Below are 24,004 nucleotides of genomic sequence, written 5' to 3' on the forward strand. Positions count from 1 at the left end.
GGTTGAGGCATGCCCATCCCCCACCAGACCTGCCTCTTATTTGTGTACATTTTATGGCTGTCATTGACATATTTTATAGTTAATGCTAAAAACAAGTTTATAAAAGATAGATGTAGATTATAAAATGATAAAGACAGAAACGTTTATAAATAAAATGCTCATGATAAGTTTGACTTTGTTAAATTTGCTTTTAGTTCTTTGCTTGTTGCTGTAGTGTATTTGGGCCATGAAAATAGATCTATAAATCCCATGTATTGTTACTATTATATTACAGCTGCACTGGAAATATTTTATCATCTAAATGAAAAATAACATTTAAACCAGCTGTTGAGAATTATTGGGTATACACACTAAAGCCTCTCTCTGCTTTGGCAGTATATTTTATATTGAAATCTTAAACTGAAATAAACAAACAGATATTGTAATTTTTAGCTCAATCTGAGCAAAAATTAGATGATCAGAATCGGTGTCAGTGACACTGAAAACATGACACAAACCCTCCACCCAGTTAAAACACACTTCAAATATATATACATACATACACAGACACACACATTTTCATTAATGTACAGATTTATTCTCATACCATCACAACAGAGTACTGTCTTCAGCTGTGCAACACACACAACAAATCATAAATAAAAAATTAAAATAATTGTAGCTGATTTGGCCTGTTAAATGGACCAAAGCAGAGAGTATAACCTCTTGTAAAATAAAGAACATGTCTAATAGAAAGATCTGGCGATGTTAGCCTGTACCCGCTAGGTGCTGCGGTAGGTAGAGGACTTCTGTTGCCATCCATAGCACAGACAAAAACTCATTTGGAAAGCAACATCAATGAATTAGCTCCCAGGCCTAAAAATGCTGAAACAACTCCATCTCCTGGTTCATAAATAAATAAACCTGGAATGAGTATGACTCAAATAACCCATTATCAACTGAACCTGTCTTTAGGCCGTCATTGAAAATAAGAATTTGTTCTTAACTGACTTGCCTAGTAAAATAAAAGGTCAAATTAAAATTAAAAATAAACCTGGGAATTCGATTATATTTAATGTAAATGATTATCAAAACAAGCTTGTTAATTGAGTGATTCTGCATTGTGAAATAAAACCCAGGTATGTCTAGCTGTACCAAATCAAGGCCTCGGATGCTTCTGGAAAGAGCATGAAGAGAAAAATGTGCTTAAAATGGCCACTTTTGACCCAAGATACAAGCAAAATGTATATGAACAGTGCATGTACAGTAAATGGTTGTCATGGAGATAAATATTTGCACTTAATTTACAGTGTGTAAAATAGAGGCAGAATATTAAAAGGCCCATTGCGGCTGTTTTTTTAATCTCAATATCAAATCATTTCTGGGTAACAAATAAGTACCTTAAAGTGACCTTCTTCAATCAAAAAGCAGTCAAAAACAAACTAAAATAGCTTCTTAGCAAGAGGAATTTCCCCAAGCAAAAATGTTGCTATGACTGTCTAGGAGTGGCTGAGTGGGGAGGGGAAAACTGAAAACCAGCTATTATTGGCATGTCATCATGCAGGCCAAAACTCCATTCCACCAAAACAGGCTGGCATTTTTCAAACAGCTCTTACACGAAAAGGGCATTATCATCATTTCACAGTACTATTCCAACCTCATAGTGTGAAAATACATATAAAACACAGGAAAAATAACATTTTTGACAGCACTGGACCAAATACCTCTGTGCCTTTCATTCAATGCAAAAAGTTAATTCCCTAAATGGAAAAAATAATGTAGGTTTGATACAGGGCAAGTGAAAGATTTTGGGGAGGCAGACCGTGGCTGGGAGGGTGGGGACTGGGATAGAATTAACTGTATAGTACTGCTTGATCACTAGGAAAATAAACTGCTGAGTGATGGTCCAACACACAGAATGTCTCCAGGGGCAACTAAATAGATAGCCGGAGTGGAATGAAATGAAACGCCAAATGAAGGCCATCAGCCCTAATATGTGAGAAAAACCAAACCAAACTTATCTTCTGAAGAAAATGTATTATATTCATCCACCAAAATAACACGGTTTAGTGGTCAACTCTTCCTAAAGTCTATACCAAAACAAAACAAAAAGTATGCTCACAATTATCAATCCTAAATTGGTTCGAAGTTGATGGTAAGATTGCTACTAGCATGAAAAGCTGGAATGCATGAAAGTAACATCTCTAGACTTCTACAAAGGTATGGTTAGCTACCTGCACTCGAAGCAAGGTGATGACGAATAAGAACACTTACAAAATTCCATTTATGTTCATGAACCCCAAGACATGAATAGTTGCTCTACAAACAATTATGCTGTCCTTAATTGGTCTTAAAACCTAGACGTGAGTAGTTGATCTACGAGCAGTAACATTGTCCTCTCAGATCACGACACCATAGACATGAATAGTTGCCACATGAACAACAGTTACAATGTCTCATAAATAAATCCCCTCCTGAGTTCCTGGAGGATGGTACAGTCTGAAAGCAGCACGCCAATGCTTCTCGCAGGGGAGAGGTGGAGGGCAGGGGGGCACTGTAAGGTTGAGATCCTCCTCGCCCACTTCCAATCCATGACTGAACAGTGAATACCAGCGAGGGACAGCGACTGTTTGAGTTCTCTCTCCAGTCCCTGTGTTCAGACCAAATAACCATTGCATCCCATCTACATGTACCCCCCACCCACAAACAACCCAGCCCCGCCCCCTCCCCTCTGTCACACAGAACGCAATGTGCGTCATACATCGTGGAAGGAGTCTTCTTCAGCCACTGTGGTTCTCCTCTCCCTCACCGCTCTCCACCTCTCCACCCACTTTATGGCCTCAGAGACCATGCAGACAGAGGACGTGAGGCCCACCAGGAACAGCAGGTCTGGAAGGGAAGAAGAGATGGACTGTTACTATAGCACATATAAACCATCACATCCATCAGTAACAGACCAGGGTCCATCTCAGAACAGGAGAGTTGATGTAGGGATCAGGCCCCCCCCCCCCCCGTCCATTCATTACGGCGGCAGGAAGCCGAGGTTAGAGTGTTGGGCCAGTAACCGAAAGGTCGCTGGTTTGAATACCGTGAAAAGTATGTCGCTGTGCCCTTGAGCAAGGCACTTAACTAATTTTCTCCCAGGGGCGCTGTACAATGGTTTCCATTTCACACTCTTGTGTAACAGGACAAATATAAGCACCCTCGAAATGATTGTGATCTAAAAAGGCTAAACTGATCCTAGACCAGAACTCCTATTCTGAGATGCTTTATGAATACAGGCCCTGAAAGCTTAGGTTTAATCTTTAGCTCAGTGGGCTAACATGTATTTCTTACCAAAGATGCTGAGGCTTTCTGTCTGGAAGACACTCTGCAGTGGAGGGAAGTAGATGACCGCCAGCTGGCCCATGATGGAACCCAGCACCGCGTAGCAGAACATCTTGTTACTGCACAGGCCCATCTCATGGACCATACGAGTCTGACAGAGAGATCGAGAAACAGAGACCGTCATCATGAATCAACAATAGATCCTAGGTGACATGTTTCTGCCCACTAATCTCTCAGATCCTTCCTCCTGTACAGGGCACGGCAGTGCACCCACCTGTGAGCGTGAGCTGAGGGCGTTGAACATGTCGAAGAACACAAAACAGGTGAAGGTCATGGTGGTGTCTCTGGGAGTGATCAGATTGTCCTGCAGCTGAGAGCGGAGAAACAAACACATTGATGGAAATAGAAGTCAACTGATACAGGAAATAGGTGGGGATTGGCTTCGATTCACTATTAAATGTGATCAGTGTGTTTTATTTTTTGGGTTCACACATTTATTAATCTGAAAACACACGTTCCACATCAAAAGTAAATCAGCAGACCGCGACATTACAGTACACAGCAGACCGCGTCATTACAGTACACAGCGTCATTACAGTACACAGCGTCATTACAGTACACAGCAGACCGCGTCATTACAGTACACAGCGTCATTACAGTACACAGCAGACCGCGACATTACAGTACACAGCAGACCGCGTCATTACAGTACACCGCGTCATTACAGTACACAGCGTCATTACAGTACACAGCAGACCGCGTCATTACAGTACACAGCAGACCGCGTCATTACAGTACACAGCAGACCGCGTCATTACATTACACAGCAGTCATAATACTACTGATTGTAACAGGCCAGTCATAATACTACTGATTGTAACAGGCCAGTCATAATACTACTGATTGTAACAGGCCAGTCATAATACTACTGATTGTAACAGGCCAGTCATAATACTACTGATTGTAACAGGCCAGTCATAATACTACTGATTGTAACAGGCCAGTCATAATACTACTGATTGTAACAGGCCAGTCATAATACTACTGATTGTAACAGGCCAGTCATAATACTACTGATTGTAACAGGCCAGTCATAATACTACTGATTGTAACAGGCCAGTCATAATACTACTGATTGTAACAGGCCAGTCATAATACTACTGATTGTAACAGGCCAGGCCAGTCATAATACTACTGATTGTAACAGGCCAGTCATAATACTACTGATTGTAACAGGCCAGTCATAATACTACTGATTGTAACAGGCCAGTCATAATACTACTGATTGTAACAGGCCAGTCATAATACTACTGATTGTAACAGGCCAGTCATAATACTGATTTCCCTGAACGATGAAGAACACTACTATGATTAGAACTACTTGCCTCTCTCCAGAAGACGAACAGGGTGCCACATACGATGACGAGTGCCGACACCAGCACCTTGACTAACAGACTGCGTGTGAGGATGCTGTCCCGCACATTCCTCGGAGGCTTCCGTATGACATCCTTATCCACTGGCTCCACTCCCAGACTAAGGATGACAGAGGATTACATGGATTTCCATCTACGGTAATTACCACAAACTATTTTTACACAAAGGATCAGTAATTGTGACTTTAAATCTGGTAGATTTAAATATGAAAGCAGCACGTAGCCTAGCGTTTCGAGATTTGGGCCAGTAAGCGAAAGCTCGCTAGTTTGAGTTCCCGAGCTGACAAGGTGAAAAAAAATAATCTGTTGATGTGCCCTAATTGCTCCAGGGTTACCGTGGATAAATGGCTGACCCTGGCCGTGACCCCACTCTCCGAGGGTTGGGATATGCAAAAAATACATTTCCATTTCACACAAATGCGTATAATACACACTTGTACATGTGTGAAACAGGACAGATATAAATCACCCACCAAATTCTTAAATTATTATTATTATATAAAATCTTGTGAAACTGAGAGCAGACGATTTTCATGACAAAAGAATACAGTTCCCATAATGCTTTGTGTAGTCTCACCTCTGAGCGGGAGGTCCGTCCATGATGATGTTGATCCACAGGATCTGCATGGCGTTCAGAGGGTTGGGGAAGTTCATCAGCGTTGCCAGGGAGATGAGGGTGAGCGCTGCAATGCTCCTAGGAAACACAATAATGCCAATTTAATAATATTTACAAGAAAGTGGCCCATATAGCATTGTTTCAAGGAATCTCTTTATCAAAAAGGTAGCTCTCCATCACTCACGTGCTTAGCTGGAAGCGGACAAAGTTTCTAATGTTGTTGTAAATGCCTTTCCCTTCCTCGATGGCAGACCTAGGACGAAACAGAATGACAGAAATATTAACTCATTTTTGCTAAAGACGCGTTTCTAGAAATCATGATGGCTTTGAAGCCCAAAATAATTAGCAAACAGGGTAACAGTATAAAGTGTTACTGCAAACTGTTTCCTCACAAGATGGTCTGGAAGTCATCGTCCACTAGGATCATGTCTGCTGCCTCTTTACAAACGTCAGTGCCAGTCTGGCCCATGGCAACGCCGATGTCTGCTGCTTTCAGCGCTACGGCATCATTCACACCATCACCCGTCATCGCCACCACAGCACCAATGTTCTGGAGAGACTGGAATGAGAGGGAGCGAGCAGATAGAACAGTCAACCCTTGTAATAAATACACATTATAGTCATGAATTAAACTCCTGAAAGAACACAACAGTTTTTAGTTAATGAATCGAGTTCCCTGATCTTGGTTGAACTCATTCCTTTAGATTAAAGGGATCTGAAATGATGGAGTGTATTTTCTAATAATTGTGTGATTTTCATTTTCTTCACTAGCACTCGCAACACTAGCGACTGGGAAACCACCAGGTATACCGTAGACACTTATATCGTAGAGTTTCTAGAGACTTCCCAGGGCTTTGGAGCCACATGCTGCCAGGCCCTGCCTACGCAGAACGGGCATTCACACATCATCTCATGCCAGCTGGCTGGGTTCTCACCTTGACTATCTTCAGCTTGTGTCTGGGGCTGGCCCGGTAGAACACCACGATCTGGAGGAGGCAGAGACATCACCCTGTTAACCCAGCCCTGTTAGACACCACCCTGTTAGACATCACCCTGTTCACCCAGTCCTGTTAGACACCACCCTGTTAGACACCACCCTGTTCACCCAGCCCTGTTAGACACCACCCTGTTCACCCAGCCCTGTTAGACACCACCCTGTTCACCCAGCCCTGTTAGACACCACCCTGTTCACCCAGCCCTGTTCGACATCACCCTGTTCACCCAGCCCTGTTCTACATCACCCAGCCCTGTTCTACATCACCCAGCCCTGTTAGACATCACCCTGTTCACCCAGCCTTGTTAGACATCACCATGTTCACCCAGCCCTGTTCTACATCACCCAGCCCTGTTCTACATCACCCAGCCCTGTTCTACATCACCCTGTTCACCCAGCCCTGTTAGACATCACCCTGTTCACCCAGCCCTGTTAGACATCACCCAGCCCTGTTAGACATCACCCAGCCCTGTTAGACATCACCCTGTTCACCCAGCCCTGTTCTACATCACCCAGCCCTGTTAGACATCACCCAGCCCTGTTCGACATCACCCTGTTCACCCAGCCCTGTTCTACATCACCCTGTTCACCCAGCCCTGTTCTACATCACCCTGTTCACCCAGCCCTGTTAGACATCACCCAGCCCTGTTCTACATCACCCTGTTCACCCAGCCCTGTTAGACATCACCCAGCCCTGTTCTACATCACCCTGTTCACCCAGCCCTGTTCTACATCACCCTGTTCACCCAGCCCTGTTAGACATCACCCTGTTCACCCAGCCCTGTTAGACATCACCCTGTTCACCCAGCCCTGTTAGACATCACCCTGTTCACCCAGCCCTGTGTTTGAGTGTTTTACAGCTTGATAAGGATGATGTTCACATTTAATAAAAGCTCTGACGAAGGCCAAGAGGGCGACATGTAAGCTTTAACACAACTAAGTGATATCAGCAAGAGCAGCGTGTGGGTTTCTCTGTTCATTGATGCGAACATAATGATGAAGCTATTCAATTCAAATCCAACAACTTAATTTGCCCACTTAGGACAATTACTATGTGAAGACGGTACACTCTGTACTATTTAAAGAATAAGGATTGTGAGTTGGAGAAAGTCACAGTGTATTAGAGCCTGCGTGTGTTGATATGTTCCTACCCTGGGCACCATCTGAGACAGCTGTTGGAGGTCCATCTGGTCCACCTCCTCTCCAGACAGAGACTGGGAGCCCTTGGTGTAGATTCCCAGACGGCCCGCTGAGGACACACAAGGACACACACGCAGGGTCAGATATTGCATCCCCATTTCATCATACGGAGGTTGCAAGAGGGAGATTACAAGTTACAAGTGGGGGGAGATTACAAATTACAAGAGAGAGATTACTAAAGGGAGATTATAAATTACAAGAGGGACAGAGAGATGAAGATCGAGAGGAAAAAAGCGTGCCTCACCTATGGACACAGCGGTCTCCTGGGAGTCTCCAGTGATCATCTTGATGGCCACTCCTGAGCTGATGAGCGTGCCCACAGCCTCTTTGACCCCTGACCTGGGCGGATCGATGATGCCCACCAGGCCCAGGAACGACAGGTTGCCCATTTCCGAACCCGACGCAAAAGCCAGAACTGCACCGGAAAACAAGACAGAAGATTACATTGTTGTTACTTTAGCGACCCCGAAGGAGAAAAAAAGGTAGGGCTTTACTTGGAATCGGGCCAATGACACCAACCCCCCTTTACCTCTGAGGCCTGAGGATCCCATGTAACTCTTCTGCTGCTGGTAGAGCTCCCTCTGCTGGTGGTTGAGAGGTAGTGTTGCACCTTTGCTGTGGTAGTAGCTACAGAATCGGATGACCTGCTCGTAAGCCCCCTTCATGTAATACACACCTGGCTGGTCCTGAGGTAACACATCATCAAGGACAGAAAACACCATGACACATTCATCACACTGAACCGCGTCGGACAACACTACTACAGATAGAATGGCTCTTCGCTGTGTCCATGTTACGTAGAAGAGACCGTGAAAGTGGAAAGGAGTAAGGGTGTTGGCGCTCTGGACTGACTGACCTGCTGAGTGCGGTGGACACAGCGGACGGCCATCCACTTTTGTTCTGAACTGAAAGGGTTTTCCTCCAGACGTACATACTCCTGCTGCTGCCCTTCTAGACCCATCTGCAGGGAACATACTTTAGTGACCGGCTTCTGTTCATCTTTGTGTGTGTGTGTGTGTGTGTGTGTGTGTGTGTGTGCCAGAAAGAGTGAGCATGTGATAGTTTCTCCCTCTGGGGACTGGTTAGTTTTCTAGTCACACCTGTAGGAGTGTGTATTCTCGTTGGTGACACACAGTCATCGAACCGAGTCTGGAAGTGTCTCACCCACATACATGTTTCCATCTCCAATTGTAATTATGACGGCGTTGTCAAGTCCCACACTGTTACCAAGGCAGTCGCTCCCACAGGGCATGAGGTCCTGACTAGGTCCTGCTAGTCTAATGCTTTTGTCTGTGATACTGTAATAATAATCTGAAGGGGTCTCAGAGACACACATATTTATTTTACCTTTATTTAACTAGGCAAGTCAGTTAAGAACAAATTATTTTTTTACAATGACAGCCTACCAGAAGGCAAAAGGCCACCTGCGGGGGACGGGGACGGGGACTGGGATTAAAAATTAAAAATATAGGACAAAACACACATCACGACAAGAGAGACAACACAGCATATAACCCCTGTGTGTTAATAATCTGAAGGGGTTACAGACACACATATAACCCCTGTGTGTTAATAATCTGAAGGGGTTACAGACACACATATAACCCCTGTGTGTTAATAATCTGAAGGGCTCTCACAGACACACATATAACCCCTGTGTGTTAATAATCTGAAGGGGTTACAGACACACATATAACCCCTGTGTGTTAATAATCTGAAGGGGTTACAGACACACATATAACCCCTGTGTGTTAATAATCTGAAGGGCTCTCACAGACACACATATAACCCCTGTGTGTTAATCATCTGAAGGGCTCTCACAGACACACATATAACCCCTGTGTGTTAATAATCTGAAGGGCTCTCACAGACACACATATAACCCCTGTGTGTTAATAATCTGAAGGGCTCTCACAGACACACATATAACCCCTGTGTGTTAATCATCTGAAGGGCTCTCACAGACACACATATAACCCCTGTGTTAATAATCTGAAGGGGTCACAGACACACATATACCCCCTGTGTGTTAATCATCTGAAGGGCTCTCACAGACACACATATAACCCCTGTGTGTTAATCATCTGAAGGGCTCTCACAGACACACATATAACCCCTGTGTGTTAATCATCTGAAGGGCTCTCACAGACACACATATAACCCCTGTGTGTTAATAATCTGAAGGGGTCACAGACACACATATAACCCCTGTGTGTTAATAATCTGAAGGGCTCTCACAGACACACATATACCCCCTGTGTGTTAATAATCTGAAGGGTCACAGACACACATATACCCCATGTGTGTTAATCATCTGAAGGGCTCTCACAGACACACATATAACCCCTGTGTGTTAATAATCTGAAGGGGTCACAGACACACATATAACCCCTGTGTGTTAATCATCTGAAGGGCTCTCACAGACACACATATAACCCCTGTGTGTTAATAATCTGAAGGGGTCACAGACACACATATACCCCCTGTGTTAATAATCCGAAGGGCTCTCACAGACACACATATAACCCCTGTGTGTTAATAATCTGAAGGGGTCACAGACACACATATAACCCCTGTGTTAATAATCTGAAGGGGTCACAGACACACATATACCCCCTGTGTGTTAATAATCTGAAGGGCTCTCACAGACACACATATGCCCCCTGTGTGTTAATAATCTGAAGGGCTCTCACAGACACACATATAACCCCTGTGTTAATAATCTGAAGGGGTCACAGACACACATATAACCCCTGTGTGTTAATCATCTGAAGGGCTCTCACAGACACACATATACCCCCTGTGTTAATAATCTGAAGGGCTCTCACAGACACACATATAACCCCTGTGTGTTAATAATCTGAAGGGGTCACAGACACACATATAACCCCTGTGTGTTAATAATCTGAAGGGCTCTCACAGACACACATATACCCCCTGTGTTAATAATCTGAAGGGCTCTCACAGACACACATATACCCTGTGTGTTAATAATCTGAAGGGGTCACAGACACACATATACCCCCTGTGTTAATAATCTGAAGGGGTCACAGACACACATATGCCCCCTGTGTGTTAATAATCTGAAGGGCTCTCACAGACACACATATAACCCCTGTGTTAATAATCTGAAGGGGTCACAGACACACATATAACCCGTGTGTTAATAATCTGAAGGGCTCTCACAGACACACATATAACCCCTGTGTGTTAATAATCTGAAGGGGTCACAGACACACATATACCCCCTGTGTGTTAATAATCTGAAGGGCTCTCACAGACACACATATAACCCCTGTGTGTTAATAATCTGAAGGGGTCACAGACACACATATAACCCCTGTGTTAATAATCTGAAGGGCTCTCACAGACACACATATAACCCCTGTGTTAATAATCTGAAGGGGTCACAGACACACATATAACCCCTGTGTGTTAATAATCTGAAGGGCTCTCACAGACACACATATACCCCCTGTGTGTTAATAATCTGAAGGGGTCACAGACACACATATACCCCATGTGTGTTAATCATCTGAAGGGCTCTCACAGACACACATATAACCCCTGTGTGTTAATAATCTGAAGGGGTCACAGACACACATATAACCCCTGTGTGTTAATCATCTGAAGGGCTCTCACAGACACACATATAACCCCTGTGTGTTAATAATCTGAAGGGGTCACAGACACACATATACCCCCTGTGTTAATAATCCGAAGGGCTCTCACAGACACACATATAACCCCTGTGTGTTAATAATCTGAAGGGGTCACAGACACACATATAACCCCTGTGTTAATAATCTGAAGGGGTCACAGACACACATATACCCCCTGTGTGTTAATAATCTGAAGGGCTCTCACAGACACACATATGCCCCCTGTGTGTTAATAATCTGAAGGGCTCTCACAGACACACATATAACCCCTGTGTTAATAATCTGAAGGGGTCACAGACACACATATAACCCCTGTGTGTTAATCATCTGAAGGGCTCTCACAGACACACATATACCCCCTGTGTTAATAATCTGAAGGGCTCTCACAGACACACATATAACCCCTGTGTGTTAATAATCTGAAGGGGTCACAGACACACATATAACCCCTGTGTGTTAATAATCTGAAGGGCTCTCACAGACACACATATACCCCCTGTGTTAATAATCTGAAGGGCTCTCACAGACACACATATACCCTGTGTGTTAATAATCTGAAGGGGTCACAGACACACATATACCCCCTGTGTTAATAATCTGAAGGGGTCACAGACACACATATGCCCCCTGTGTGTTAATAATCTGAAGGGCTCTCACAGACACACATATAACCCCTGTGTGTTAATAATCTGAAGGGGTCACAGACACACATATACCCCCTGTGTGTTAATAATCTGAAGGGCTCTCACAGACACACATATAACCCCTGTGTGTTAATAATCTGAAGGGGTCACAGACACACATATAACCCCTGTGTTAATAATCTGAAGGGCTCTCACAGACACACATATAACCCCTGTGTTAATAATCTGAAGGGGTCACAGACACACATATAACCCGTGTTAATAATCTGAAGGGGTCACAGACACACATATAACCCCTGTGTTAATAATCTGAAGGGCTCTCACAGACACACATATAACCCCTGTGTGTTAATAATCTGAAGGGGTCACAGACACACATATAACCCCTGTGTTAATAATCTGAAGGGCTCTCACAGACACACATATACCCCCTGTGTGTTAATAATCTGAAGGGCTCTCACAGACACACATATAACCCCTGTGTGTTAATAATCTGAAGAGCTCTCAGACACACATATACCCCCTGTGTTAATAATCTGAAGGGGTCACAGACACATATAACCCCTGTGTGTTAATAATCTATCAGACACACATATACCCCTGTGTGTTAATAATCTGAAGGGGTCACAGACACACATATAACCCCTGTGTTAATAATCTGAAGGGCTCTCACAGACACACATATAACCCGTGTGTTAATAATCTGAAGGGCTCTCACAGACACACATATAACCCCTGTGTGTTAATAATCTGAAGAGCTCTCAGACACACATATACCCCCTGTGTTAATAATCTGAAGGGGTCACAGACACACATATAACCCCTGTGTGTTAATAATCTGAAGGGCTCTCAGACACACATATACCCCCTGTGTGTTAATAATCTGAAGGGGTCACAGACACACATATAACCCCTGTGTTAATAATCTGAAGGGCTCTCACAGACACACATAACACTTGTGTGTGCTTACTGTTTTGTGGCCAGGGTGCTAACGGCGTCGGCTAGCAATGCAATGTAATGTAATGTAATGTAATGTATGTATGTGTACCTTCATGGCCAGGGCGATGAGGGCCCCCTCAGTGGGGCGTCCCATCAGGGTGTTGTTCCTGATGACAGCGTCATTGCATATGCAACCAGCCTATCAGAGAGCAGAAGGACAGGTGGTGATGACATCAGATGCTAGCCCAGATCCTTTACCCATGCCGTCGTAGAGGGACAGTTCACCACATGTTGTGTCTCTCCAGCGGTATTAAATGAGTGCAGACCAAGTCGTCACTTCAGAGTATTGAGATTTACCCCAATGACCACATATCTGTCCCAGTTTCTCACCTCTACAATCTTGCTGACGGAGATGTTTGAGAAGCCGTGGATCTCCTCCCCGTGCAGTAACACCTCCCCGGCTCCGTTGTAACCCACGCCTGTCACCTGGCAGAGGACAACATGGAGGACACAGCAAAACAATGAAGATCAACAAACATCCCCCCCAAAATATGTAAACCTTCATTTCACAAGATAAATTGACTGTGAACACACTCTGATTTACAGTAAGGACCTTGCCAGGTGACTAAATAACAGTCCTAAACTAGGCAGGAGGAACTAGCCTCACACACAGTGCACCTCAACATGAAGTCCATCGGCGGTGAACAGGTGAGTGACGGTCATCTCGTTCTTGGTCAGAGTCCCCGTCTTGTCTGAGCAGATGACGTTGCAGCAGCCTGGATGATGGAGGAAGTGATGGGGTCAAATTAAACTAGACACACACACACCAAACTGAGTGTTAAAGGCAGAGCTCGGCTCATTTCACCTCCGCCAGACCCTACCAAGTGTCTCCACGATGGGCAGCTTCTTGATAATTGCCCTCTTCTTGACCATCCTCATCACTCCGAGGGCCAAGGTGACCGTCACCACGATGGGTAAACCCTCCGGGATGGCGGCCACCGCCAGGCTGGGGTAAGAGGGGAGGAAGAGGGAGGAGACGAGAGCGGAAAACAGCTAAGTCTTTACTTGAAGAGAGTGCACAGTGTGTACATTGGCATTCCTACCAACTTTATTCACAACACCTCACTTCACCTTCCAGGTGTGAGAAAAGAACACTTTGACTGTAATGTAAATACAGGTTAACAAGGTTAGCTGCTCACCCCGAGGTACTGACGGTGCAAAGAAGAGATATGGAACGATAAAGTCTCTGATCTCTTGATAACATCACTGTCTTGCTAAAATCACCAATGACGTGACCCCAATTGTGTGGCTGTATTACATTGTTTTCTTTACTTAAAAAAACAAAACAAAATGCACTGACATGACAGAAAGTGTAATCTTAACCCTTACACTACTGCGCTCACCTCCGTAACCAGGCACATGACAACAACCATCAAATCCCCCATTACTCTCTGCTAAACTACTCAGATGTCACACTGAATAAATTAGTGTTATCAAAAGATGTTTCACATGGCATTCCGCCCTGGGGAACACTAAACATACTGTGTTGTTGGATTAGACGTCTATGGTAGAGAATATGACCATATATTGGGATATGTTGACAATGACAGAAACAACGGCAACACATCTTTTATACAAACACTGTACTATTTGCATATATGGAATATACAAATTGGGGCTCACCTGACACCGATGGTGAACATGTCTAATAAGCGTTTCCCCTGGAGCCAACCAACCAGCATGATCACCCCTGAAACCCACGGCAACAATCATTAGTGGTGGTTAGCCATGTACTGGCTGGGAGCATTAACACTATATAGACAGTATTAACACTATATAGACAGTATTAACACTATATAGACATTAACCGGCTGGGAGCATTAACTATAGATACAGTACCATTCAAAAGTTTGGGGTTACTTAGAAATGTCCTTTTTGAAAGAAAAACACATGTTTGTCCATTAAAATAACAACATATTGATCAGAAATACAGTCTAGGCCTTGTTAATGTTGTAAATGACTATTGTAGCTGGAAATGGCAGATTGGCGAGTTTCAGAAGAAAATTATTTGTTTCTGGTCATTTTGAGCCTGTAATCGAACCCACAAATGCTGATGCTCCAGATACTCAACTAGTCTAAAGAAGGTCAGTTTTATTGCTTCTTTAAATCAGCACAACAGTTTTCAGATGTGCTAACATAATTGCAAAAGGTTTTCTAACGATCAATTAGCCTTCTATAATGATAAACTTGGATTAGCTAACACAACGTGCCATTGGAACACAGGAGTGATGGTTGCTGATAATGGGCCTCTGTTCGCCTATGTAGATATTCCATAAATGATCTGCCGTTTCCAGCTACAATAGTCATTTACCATATTAACAATGTCTATGCTGCATTTCTGATCAATTTTAAATGGACAAAACAAGGGCATTTCTAAGTGACCACACACACACACAATATATATATATATATATACACACATAATTAACTGGCTGGGCGCTTTAACAGTCTCAGGGTTATCCACAGGATTTTTAACAAGGTGGTGTTTTTTCAACACCTGTAACTGCCATTTCATGCAATCTAGAGCAAAAAAAATGCCTTAATGATATCAAATAAAGTAAAAAAATATATATAAATAATGATATATTTTTATGATTATATAGTGGCGCTGCCAGTCTGGAAGGTGGCACACTGCCCGTCTTACATTCTTTGGGGGGGAACTCTGAGTATACAATATACCTGTATATACAGTATAAAATGGCTTGGAGCAGTATATATACACACAGTATAAACTGGCTTGGAGTAGAATATATACACACAGTATAAACTGGCTTGGAGTATAATATATACACACAGTATAAACTGGCTTGGAGTAGAATATATACACACAGTATAAACTGGCTTGGAGTAGAATATATACACACAGTATAAACTGGCTTGGAGTAGAATATATACACACAGTATAAACTGGCTTGGAGCAGTATATATACACACAGTATAAACTGGCTTGTAGTAGAATATATACACAGTATAAACTGGCTTGGAGCAGTATATATAGACACAGTATAAACTGGCTTGGAGCAGTATATATAGACACAGTATAAACTGGCTTGGAGCAGTATATATAGACAGTATAAACTGGCTTGGAGCAGTATATATATATACACAGTATAAACTGGCTTGGAGCAGTATATATAGACAGTATAAACTGGCTTGGAGCAGTATATATAGACAGTATAAACTGGCTTGGAGCAGTATATATAGACACAGTATAAACTGGCTTGGAGCAGTATATATAGACACAGTATAAACTGGCTTGGAGCAGTATATATAGACACAGTATAAACTGGCTTGGAGCAGTATATATAGACAACAGTATAAACTGGCTTGGAGCAGTATATATAGACAGTATAAACTGGCTTGGAGCAGTATATATACACACAGTATAAACTGGCTTGGAGTAGAATATATACACAGTATAAACTGGCTTGGAGCAGTATATATACACACAGTATAAACTGGCTTGGAGTAGAATATATACACACAGTATAAACTGGCTTGGAGTAGAATATATACACACAGTATAAACTGGCTTGGAGTAGAATATATACACACAGTATAAACTGGCTTGGAGTAGAATATATACACACAGTATAAACTGGCTTGGAGTAGAATATATACACACAGTATAAACTGGCTTGGAGCAGAATATATACACACAGTATAAACTGGCTTGGAGCAGTATATATATATACACAGTATAAACTGGCTTGGAGCAGTATATATATACACAGTATAAACTGGCTTGGAGCAGTATATATAGACACAGTATAAACTGGCTTGGAGTAGAATATATACAGTATAAAATGGCTTGGAGCAGTATATATACACACAGTATAAACTGGCTTGGAGTAGAATATATACAGTATAAAATGGCTTGGAGCAGTATATATACACACAGTATAAACTGGCTTGGAGTAGAATATATACAGTATAAACTGGCTTGGAGTAGAATATATACACAGTATAAACTGGCTTGGAGTAGAATATATACACAGTATAAACTGGCTTGGAGCAGTATATACAGTTGAAGTCAGAAGTTTACATACACTTAGGTTGGACTCATTCAAACTAATTTTTCAACCACTCCACTAATTTCTTGCTAACACACTATAGTTTTGGCAAGTTAGTTAGGACATCTACTTTGTGCACGACACAAGTCACTTTTCTAACAATTGTTTACAGACAGATGATTTCACTTATAATTCACTGTATCACAATTCCAGTGGGTCAGAATTTTAGATACAATAAGTTGACTGTTTGGAACAGCTTGGAACATTACCGAAAATTATGTAATGGTTTTAGAAGATTCTGACTAATTTACATAATTTGAGTCAATTGAGGTGTACCTGTGGATGTATTTCAAGGCCTACCTTCAAACTCAGTGGCTCTTTGCTTGACATCATGGGAAAATCAAAAGAAATCAGCAAAGACCCCAGAAAAAAAATTATAGGCCTCCACAAGTCTGGTTCATCCTTGGGAGCAATTTCCAAATGCCTGAAGGTACCACGTTCATCTGTACAAACAATAGTACGCAAGTATAAACACCATGGGACCACGCAGCCGTCATACCGCTCAGGAAGGAGATGCGTTCTGTCCCCTAGAGATGAATGTACTTTGGTGCCGAAAAGTGAAAATCAATCCCAGAACAACAGCAAAGGACCTTGTGAAGATGCTGGAGGAAACGCGTACAAAAGTATCTATATCCACAGTAAAACAAGTCCTATATTGACATAACATGAAAGGCCGCTCAGCAAGGAAGAAGCCACTGCTCCAAAACCATCATAAAAAAGCCAGACTACGGTTTTCAACTGCACATGGGGACAAAGATCGTACTTTTTGTAGAAATGTCCACTGGCCTGATGAAACAAAAATAGAACTGTTTGGCAATAATGACCATCATTATGTTTGGAGGAAAAAGGGGGAGGCTTGTAAGCCGAAGAACACCATCCCAACCGTGAAACCGGGGGGGCAGCATCATGTTGTGGGGATGCTTTGCTGCAGGAGGGAGTGGTGCACTTCACAAAAAAGATGGCATATTGAGGTAGAAAAAGTATGTGGATATATTGAAGCAACATCTCAAGACATCAGTCAGGAAGTTAAATCTTGTTTGCAAATGGGTCTTTCAAATGGACAATGACCCCAAGCATACTTCCAAAGTTATGGCAAAATTACTTAAGGACAACAAAGTCAAGGTATTGGAGTGGCCATTTCAAAGCCCTGATCTTAATCCCATAGAAAACTTGTGGGCAGAACTGAAAAATAGAGTGTGCGAGCAAGAAGGCCTACAAACCTGACTCAGTTACACCAGCTCTGTCAGGAGGAATGGGCCAAAATTCACCCAACATTGTGGGAAGCTTCTGGAAGGCTACCCGAAACATCTGACCCAAGTTAAACAATTTAAAGGCAATGCTACCAAATACTAATTGAGTGTATGTTAACTTCTGACCCACTGGGAATGTGATGAAAGAAATAAAAGCTGAAATAAAATCGTGCTCTACTTTTATTTTGACATTTCACACTTAAAATATAGTGGTGATCCTAACTGACCTTAAACAGGGAATTATTACTAGGATTAAACGTCAGGAATTGTGAAAAACTGAGTTTAAATGTATTTGGCTAAGGTGTATGTAAACTTCCAACTTCAACTGGCTTGGAGCAGTATATATAGACACAGTATAAACTGGCTTGGAGCAGTATATATAGACACAGTATAAACTGGCTTGGAGCAGTATATATAGACACAGTATAAACTGGCTTGGAGCAGTATATATATAGACACAGTATAAACTGGCTTGGAGCAGTATATATACACAGTATAAACTGGCTTGGAGCAGTATATATACACAGTATAAACTGGCTTGAAGCAGTATATATAGACAGTATAAACTGGCTTGGAGCAGTATATATAGACACAGTATAAACTGGCTTGGAGCAGTATATATAGACACAGTATAAACTGGCTTGGAGCAGTATATATAGACACAGTATAAACTGGCTTGGAGCAGTATATATAGACAGTATAAACTGGCTTGGAGCAGTATATATATATACACAGTATAAACTGGCTTGGCGCAGTATATATATACACAGTATAAACTGGCTTGGCGCAGTATATATAGACAGTATAAACTGGCTTGGAGCAGTATATATATACACAGTATAAACTGGCTTGGAGCAGTATATATAGACACAGTATAAACTGGCTTGGAGCAGTATATATAGACACAGTATAAACTGGCTTGGAGCAGTATATATAGACACAGTATAAACTGGCTTGGAGCAGTATATATAGACACAGTATAAACTGGCTTGGAGCAGTATATATAGACACAGTATAAACTGGCTTGGAGCAGTATATATAGACAGTATAAACTGGCTTGGCGCAGTATATATAGACACAGTATAAACTGGCTTGGCGCAGTATATATAGACACAGTATAAACTGGCTTGGAGCAGTATATATATATATATATACACAGTATAAACTGGCTTGGCGCAGTATATATATACACAGTATAAACTGGCTTGGCGCAGTATATATATACACAGTATAAACTGGCTTGGCGCAGTATATATAGACAGTATAAACTGGCTTGGAGCAGTATATATATACACAATATAAACTGGCTTGGCGCAGTATATATAGACAGTATAAACTGGCTTGGAGCAGTATATATATATACACAGTATAAACTGGCTTGGAGCAGTATATATATACACAGTATAAAATGGCTTGGAGCAGTATATATAGACACAGTATAAACTGGCTTGGAGCAGTATATATACACAGTATAAACTGGCTTGGAGCAGTATATATAGACACAGTATAAACTGGCTTGGAGCAGTATATATAGACAGTATAAACTGGCTTGGAGCAGTATATATAGACAGTATAAACTGGCTTGGCGCAGTATATATATACACAGTATAAACTGGCTTGGAGCAGTATATATAGACAGTATAAACTGGCTTGGAGCAGTATATATATATACACAGTATAAACTGGCTTGGCGCAGTATATATATACACAGTATAAACTGGCTTGGAGCAGTATATATACACACAGTATAAACTGGCTTTGAGTAGAATATATACACAGTATAAACTGGCTTGGAGCAGTATATATACACACAGTATAAACTGGCTTGGAGTAGAATATATACACACAGTATAAACTGGCTTGGAGTAGAATATATACACACAGTATAAACTGGCTTGGAGTAGAATATATACACACAGTATAAACTGGCTTGGAGCAGTATATATAGACAACAGTATAAACTGGCTTGGAGCAGTATATATAGACAGTATAAACTGGCTTGGAGCAGTATATATACACACAGTATAAACTGGCTTTGAGTAGAATATATACACAGTATAAACTGGCTTGGAGCAGTATATATACACACAGTATAAACTGGCTTGGAGTAGAATATATACACACAGTATAAACTGGCTTGGAGTAGAATATATACACACAGTATAAACTGGCTTGGAGTAGAATATATACACACAGTATAAACTGGCTTGGAGCAGTATATATAGACACACAGTATAAACTGGCTTGGAGCAGTATATATAGACACACAGTATAAACTGGCTTGGAGCAGTATATATAGACAGTATAAACTGGCTTGGAGCAGTATATATAGACACAGTATAAACTGGCTTGGAGCAGTATATATAGACACAGTATAAACTGGCTTGGAGCAGTATATATACACAGTATAAACTGGCTTGGAGCAGTATATATATATACACAGTATAAACTGGCTTGGAGCAGTATATATATACACAGTATAAACTGGCTTGGAGCAGTATATATAGACACAGTATAAACTGGCTTGGAGCAGTATATATAGACAGTATAAACTGGCTTGGAGTAGAATATATACAGTATAAAATGGCTTGGAGCAGTATATATACACACAGTATAAACTGGCTTGGAGTAGAATATATACAGTATAAACTGGCTTGGAGCAGTATATATAGACAGAGTATAAACTGGCTTGGAGCAGTATATATAGACAACAGTATAAACTGGCTTGGAGCAGTATATATAGACAGTATAAACTGGCTTGGAGCAGTATATATACACACAGTATAAACTGGCTTGGAGCAGTATATATATACACAGTATAAACTGGCTTGGAGCAGTATATATAGACACAGTATAAACTGGCTTGGAGTAGAATATATACAGTATAAAATGGCTTGGAGCAGTATATATACACACAGTATAAACTGGCTTGGAGTAGAATATATACAGTATAAACTGGCTTGGAGCAGTATATATAGACAGAGTATAAACTGGCTTGGAGCAGTATATATAGACAACAGTATAAACTGGCTTGGAGCAGTATATATAGACAGTATAAACTGGCTTGGAGCAGTATATATAAACACAGTATAAACTGGCTTGGAGTAGAATATATACACAGTATAAACTGGCTTGGAGCAGTATATATAGACAGTATAAACTGGCTTGGAGCAGTATATATACACACACAGTATAAACTGGCTTGGAGTAGAATATATACACAGTATAAACTGGCTTGGAGTAGAATATATACACAGTATAAACTGGCTTGGAGCAGTATATACAGTTGAAGTCAGAAGTTTACATACACTTAGGTTGGACTCATTCAAACTAATTTTTCAACCACTCCACAAATTTCTTGCTAACACACTATAGTTTTGGCAAGTTAGTTAGGACATCTACTTTGTGCACGACACAAGTCACTTTTCTAACAATTGTTTACAGACAGATGATTTCACTTATAATTCACTGTATCACAATTCCAGTGGGTCAGAATTTTAGATACAATAAGTTGACTGTTTGGAACAGCTTGGAACATTACCGAAAATTATGTAATGGTTTTAGAAGATTCTGACTAATTTACATAATTTGAGTCAATTGGAGGTGTACCTGTGGATGTATTTCAAGGCCTACCTTCAAACTCAGTGGCTCTTTGCTTGACATCATGGGAAAATCAAAAGAAATCAGCAAAGACCCCAGAAAAAAAATTATAGGCCTCCACAAGTCTGGTTCATCCTTGGGAGCAATTTCCAAATGCCTGAAGGTACCACGTTCATCTGTACAAACAATAGTACGCAAGTATAAACACCATGGGACCACGCAGCCGTCATACCGCTCAGGAAGGAGATGCGTTCTGTCCCCTAGAGATGAATGTACTTTGGTGCCGAAAAGTGAAAATCAATCCCAGAACAACAGCAAAGGACCTTGTGAAGATGCTGGAGGAAACGCGTACAAAAGTATCTATATCCACAGTAAAACAAGTCCTATATTGACATAACATGAAAGGCCGCTCAGCAAGGAAGAAGCCACTGCTCCAAAACCATCATAAAAAAGCCAGACTACGGTTTTCAACTGCACATGGGGACAAAGATCGTACTTTTTGTAGAAATGTCCACTGGCCTGATGAAACAAAAATAGAACTGTTTGGCAATAATGACCATCATTATGTTTGGAGGAAAAAGGGGGAGGCTTGTAAGCCGAAGAACACCATCCCAACCGTGAAACCGGGGGGGCAGCATCATGTTGTGGGGATGCTTTGCTGCAGGAGGGAGTGGTGCACTTCACAAAAAAGATGGCATATTGAGGTAGAAAAAGTATGTGGATATATTGAAGCAACATCTCAAGACATCAGTCAGGAAGTTAAATCTTGTTTGCAAATGGGTCTTTCAAATGGACAATGACCCCAAGCATACTTCCAAAGTTATGGCAAAATTACTTAAGGACAACAAAGTCAAGGTATTGGAGTGGCCATTTCAAAGCCCCGATCTTAATCCCATAGAAAACTTGTGGGCAGAACTGAAAAATAGAGTGTGCGAGCAAGAAGGCCTACAAACCTGACTCAGTTACACCAGCTCTGTCAGGAGGAATGGGCCAAAATTCACCCAACATTGTGGGAAGCTTCTGGAAGGCTACCCGAAACATCTGACCCAAGTTAAACAATTTAAAGGCAATGCTACCAAATACTAATTGAGTGTATGTTAACTTCTGACCCACTGGGAATGTGATGAAAGAAATAAAAGCTGAAATAAAATCGTGCTCTACTTTTATTTTGACATTTCACACTTAAAATATAGTGGTGATCCTAACTGACCTTAAACAGGGAATTATTACTAGGATTAAACGTCAGGAATTGTGAAAAACTGAGTTTAAATGTATTTGGCTAAGGTGTATGTAAACTTCCAACTTCAACTGGCTTGGAGCAGTATATATAGACACAGTATAAACTGGCTTGGAGCAGTATATATAGACACAGTATAAACTGGCTTGGAGCAGTATATATAGACACAGTATAAACTGGCTTGGAGCAGTATATATATAGACACAGTATAAACTGGCTTGGAGCAGTATATATACACAGTATAAACTGGCTTGGAGCAGTATATATACACAGTATAAACTGGCTTGGAGCAGTATATATACACAGTATAAACTGGCTTGAAGCAGTATATATAGACAGTATAAACTGGCTTGGAGCAGTATATATAGACACAGTATAAACTGGCTTGGAGCAGTATATATAGACACAGTATAAACTGGCTTGGAGCAGTATATATAGACACAGTATAAACTGGCTTGGAGCAGTATATATAGACAGTATAAACTGGCTTGGAGCAGTATATATATATATACACAGTATAAACTGGCTTGGAGCAGTATATATATACACAGTATAAACTGGCTTGGCGCAGTATATATAGACAGTATAAACTGGCTTGGAGCAGTATATATATATACACAGTATAAACTGGCTTGGAGCAGTATATATAGACACAGTATAAACTGGCCTGGAGCAGTATATATAGACACAGTATAAACTGGCTTGGAGCAGTATATATACACAGTATAAACTGGCTTGGAGCAGTATATATAGACACAGTATAAACTGGCTTGGAGCAGTATATATAGACACAGTATAAACTGGCTTGGAGCAGTATATATATAGACAGTATAAACTGGCTTGGAGCAGTATATATAGACAGTATAAACTGGCTTGGCGCAGTATATATAGACACAGTATAAACTGGCTTGGCGCAGTATATATAGACACAGTATAAAGTGGCTTGGAGCAGTATATATATATATAGACACAGTATAAACTGGCTTGGAG

The 24,004-nt window shown here is 41.5% G+C and overlaps 1 protein-coding gene across 3 annotated transcripts in view; it reads right to left on the reverse strand.

Annotated features, from left to right (window-relative positions):
• Positions 1 to 555: 555 nt before the first annotated feature.
• Positions 556 to 24,004, reverse strand: part of atp2c1 (ATPase secretory pathway Ca2+ transporting 1) — a 49,468-nt gene continuing 26,019 nt past the window's right edge. For all 3 annotated transcript variants that reach the window (XM_065027675.1, XM_065027676.1, XM_065027673.1), the window contains exons 10-26: positions 14,478 to 14,544; positions 13,676 to 13,800; positions 13,473 to 13,570; positions 13,185 to 13,280; positions 12,904 to 12,993; positions 8,406 to 8,510; positions 8,079 to 8,235; positions 7,794 to 7,964; positions 7,501 to 7,598; positions 6,291 to 6,341; positions 5,748 to 5,914; positions 5,540 to 5,608; positions 5,317 to 5,433; positions 4,692 to 4,839; positions 3,581 to 3,676; positions 3,316 to 3,457; positions 556 to 2,868 (exon numbers count right to left, since the gene is read on the reverse strand). In XM_065027675.1, coding sequence (XP_064883747.1) covers positions 2,735 to 2,868; positions 3,316 to 3,457; positions 3,581 to 3,676; positions 4,692 to 4,839; positions 5,317 to 5,433; positions 5,540 to 5,608; positions 5,748 to 5,914; positions 6,291 to 6,341; positions 7,501 to 7,598; positions 7,794 to 7,964; positions 8,079 to 8,235; positions 8,406 to 8,510; positions 12,904 to 12,993; positions 13,185 to 13,280; positions 13,473 to 13,570; positions 13,676 to 13,800; positions 14,478 to 14,544 — 1,931 coding nt within the window. In that variant the 3' untranslated portion in view covers positions 556 to 2,734. The remainder of the gene's footprint in view (positions 2,869 to 3,315; positions 3,458 to 3,580; positions 3,677 to 4,691; positions 4,840 to 5,316; positions 5,434 to 5,539; positions 5,609 to 5,747; positions 5,915 to 6,290; positions 6,342 to 7,500; positions 7,599 to 7,793; positions 7,965 to 8,078; positions 8,236 to 8,405; positions 8,511 to 12,903; positions 12,994 to 13,184; positions 13,281 to 13,472; positions 13,571 to 13,675; positions 13,801 to 14,477; positions 14,545 to 24,004) is intronic.

The sequence above is a fragment of the Oncorhynchus nerka genome, linkage group LG14, assembly GCF_034236695.1.
Source record: "Oncorhynchus nerka isolate Pitt River linkage group LG14, Oner_Uvic_2.0, whole genome shotgun sequence".
In the NCBI taxonomy this organism is placed as follows: domain Eukaryota; kingdom Metazoa; phylum Chordata; class Actinopteri; order Salmoniformes; family Salmonidae; genus Oncorhynchus; species Oncorhynchus nerka.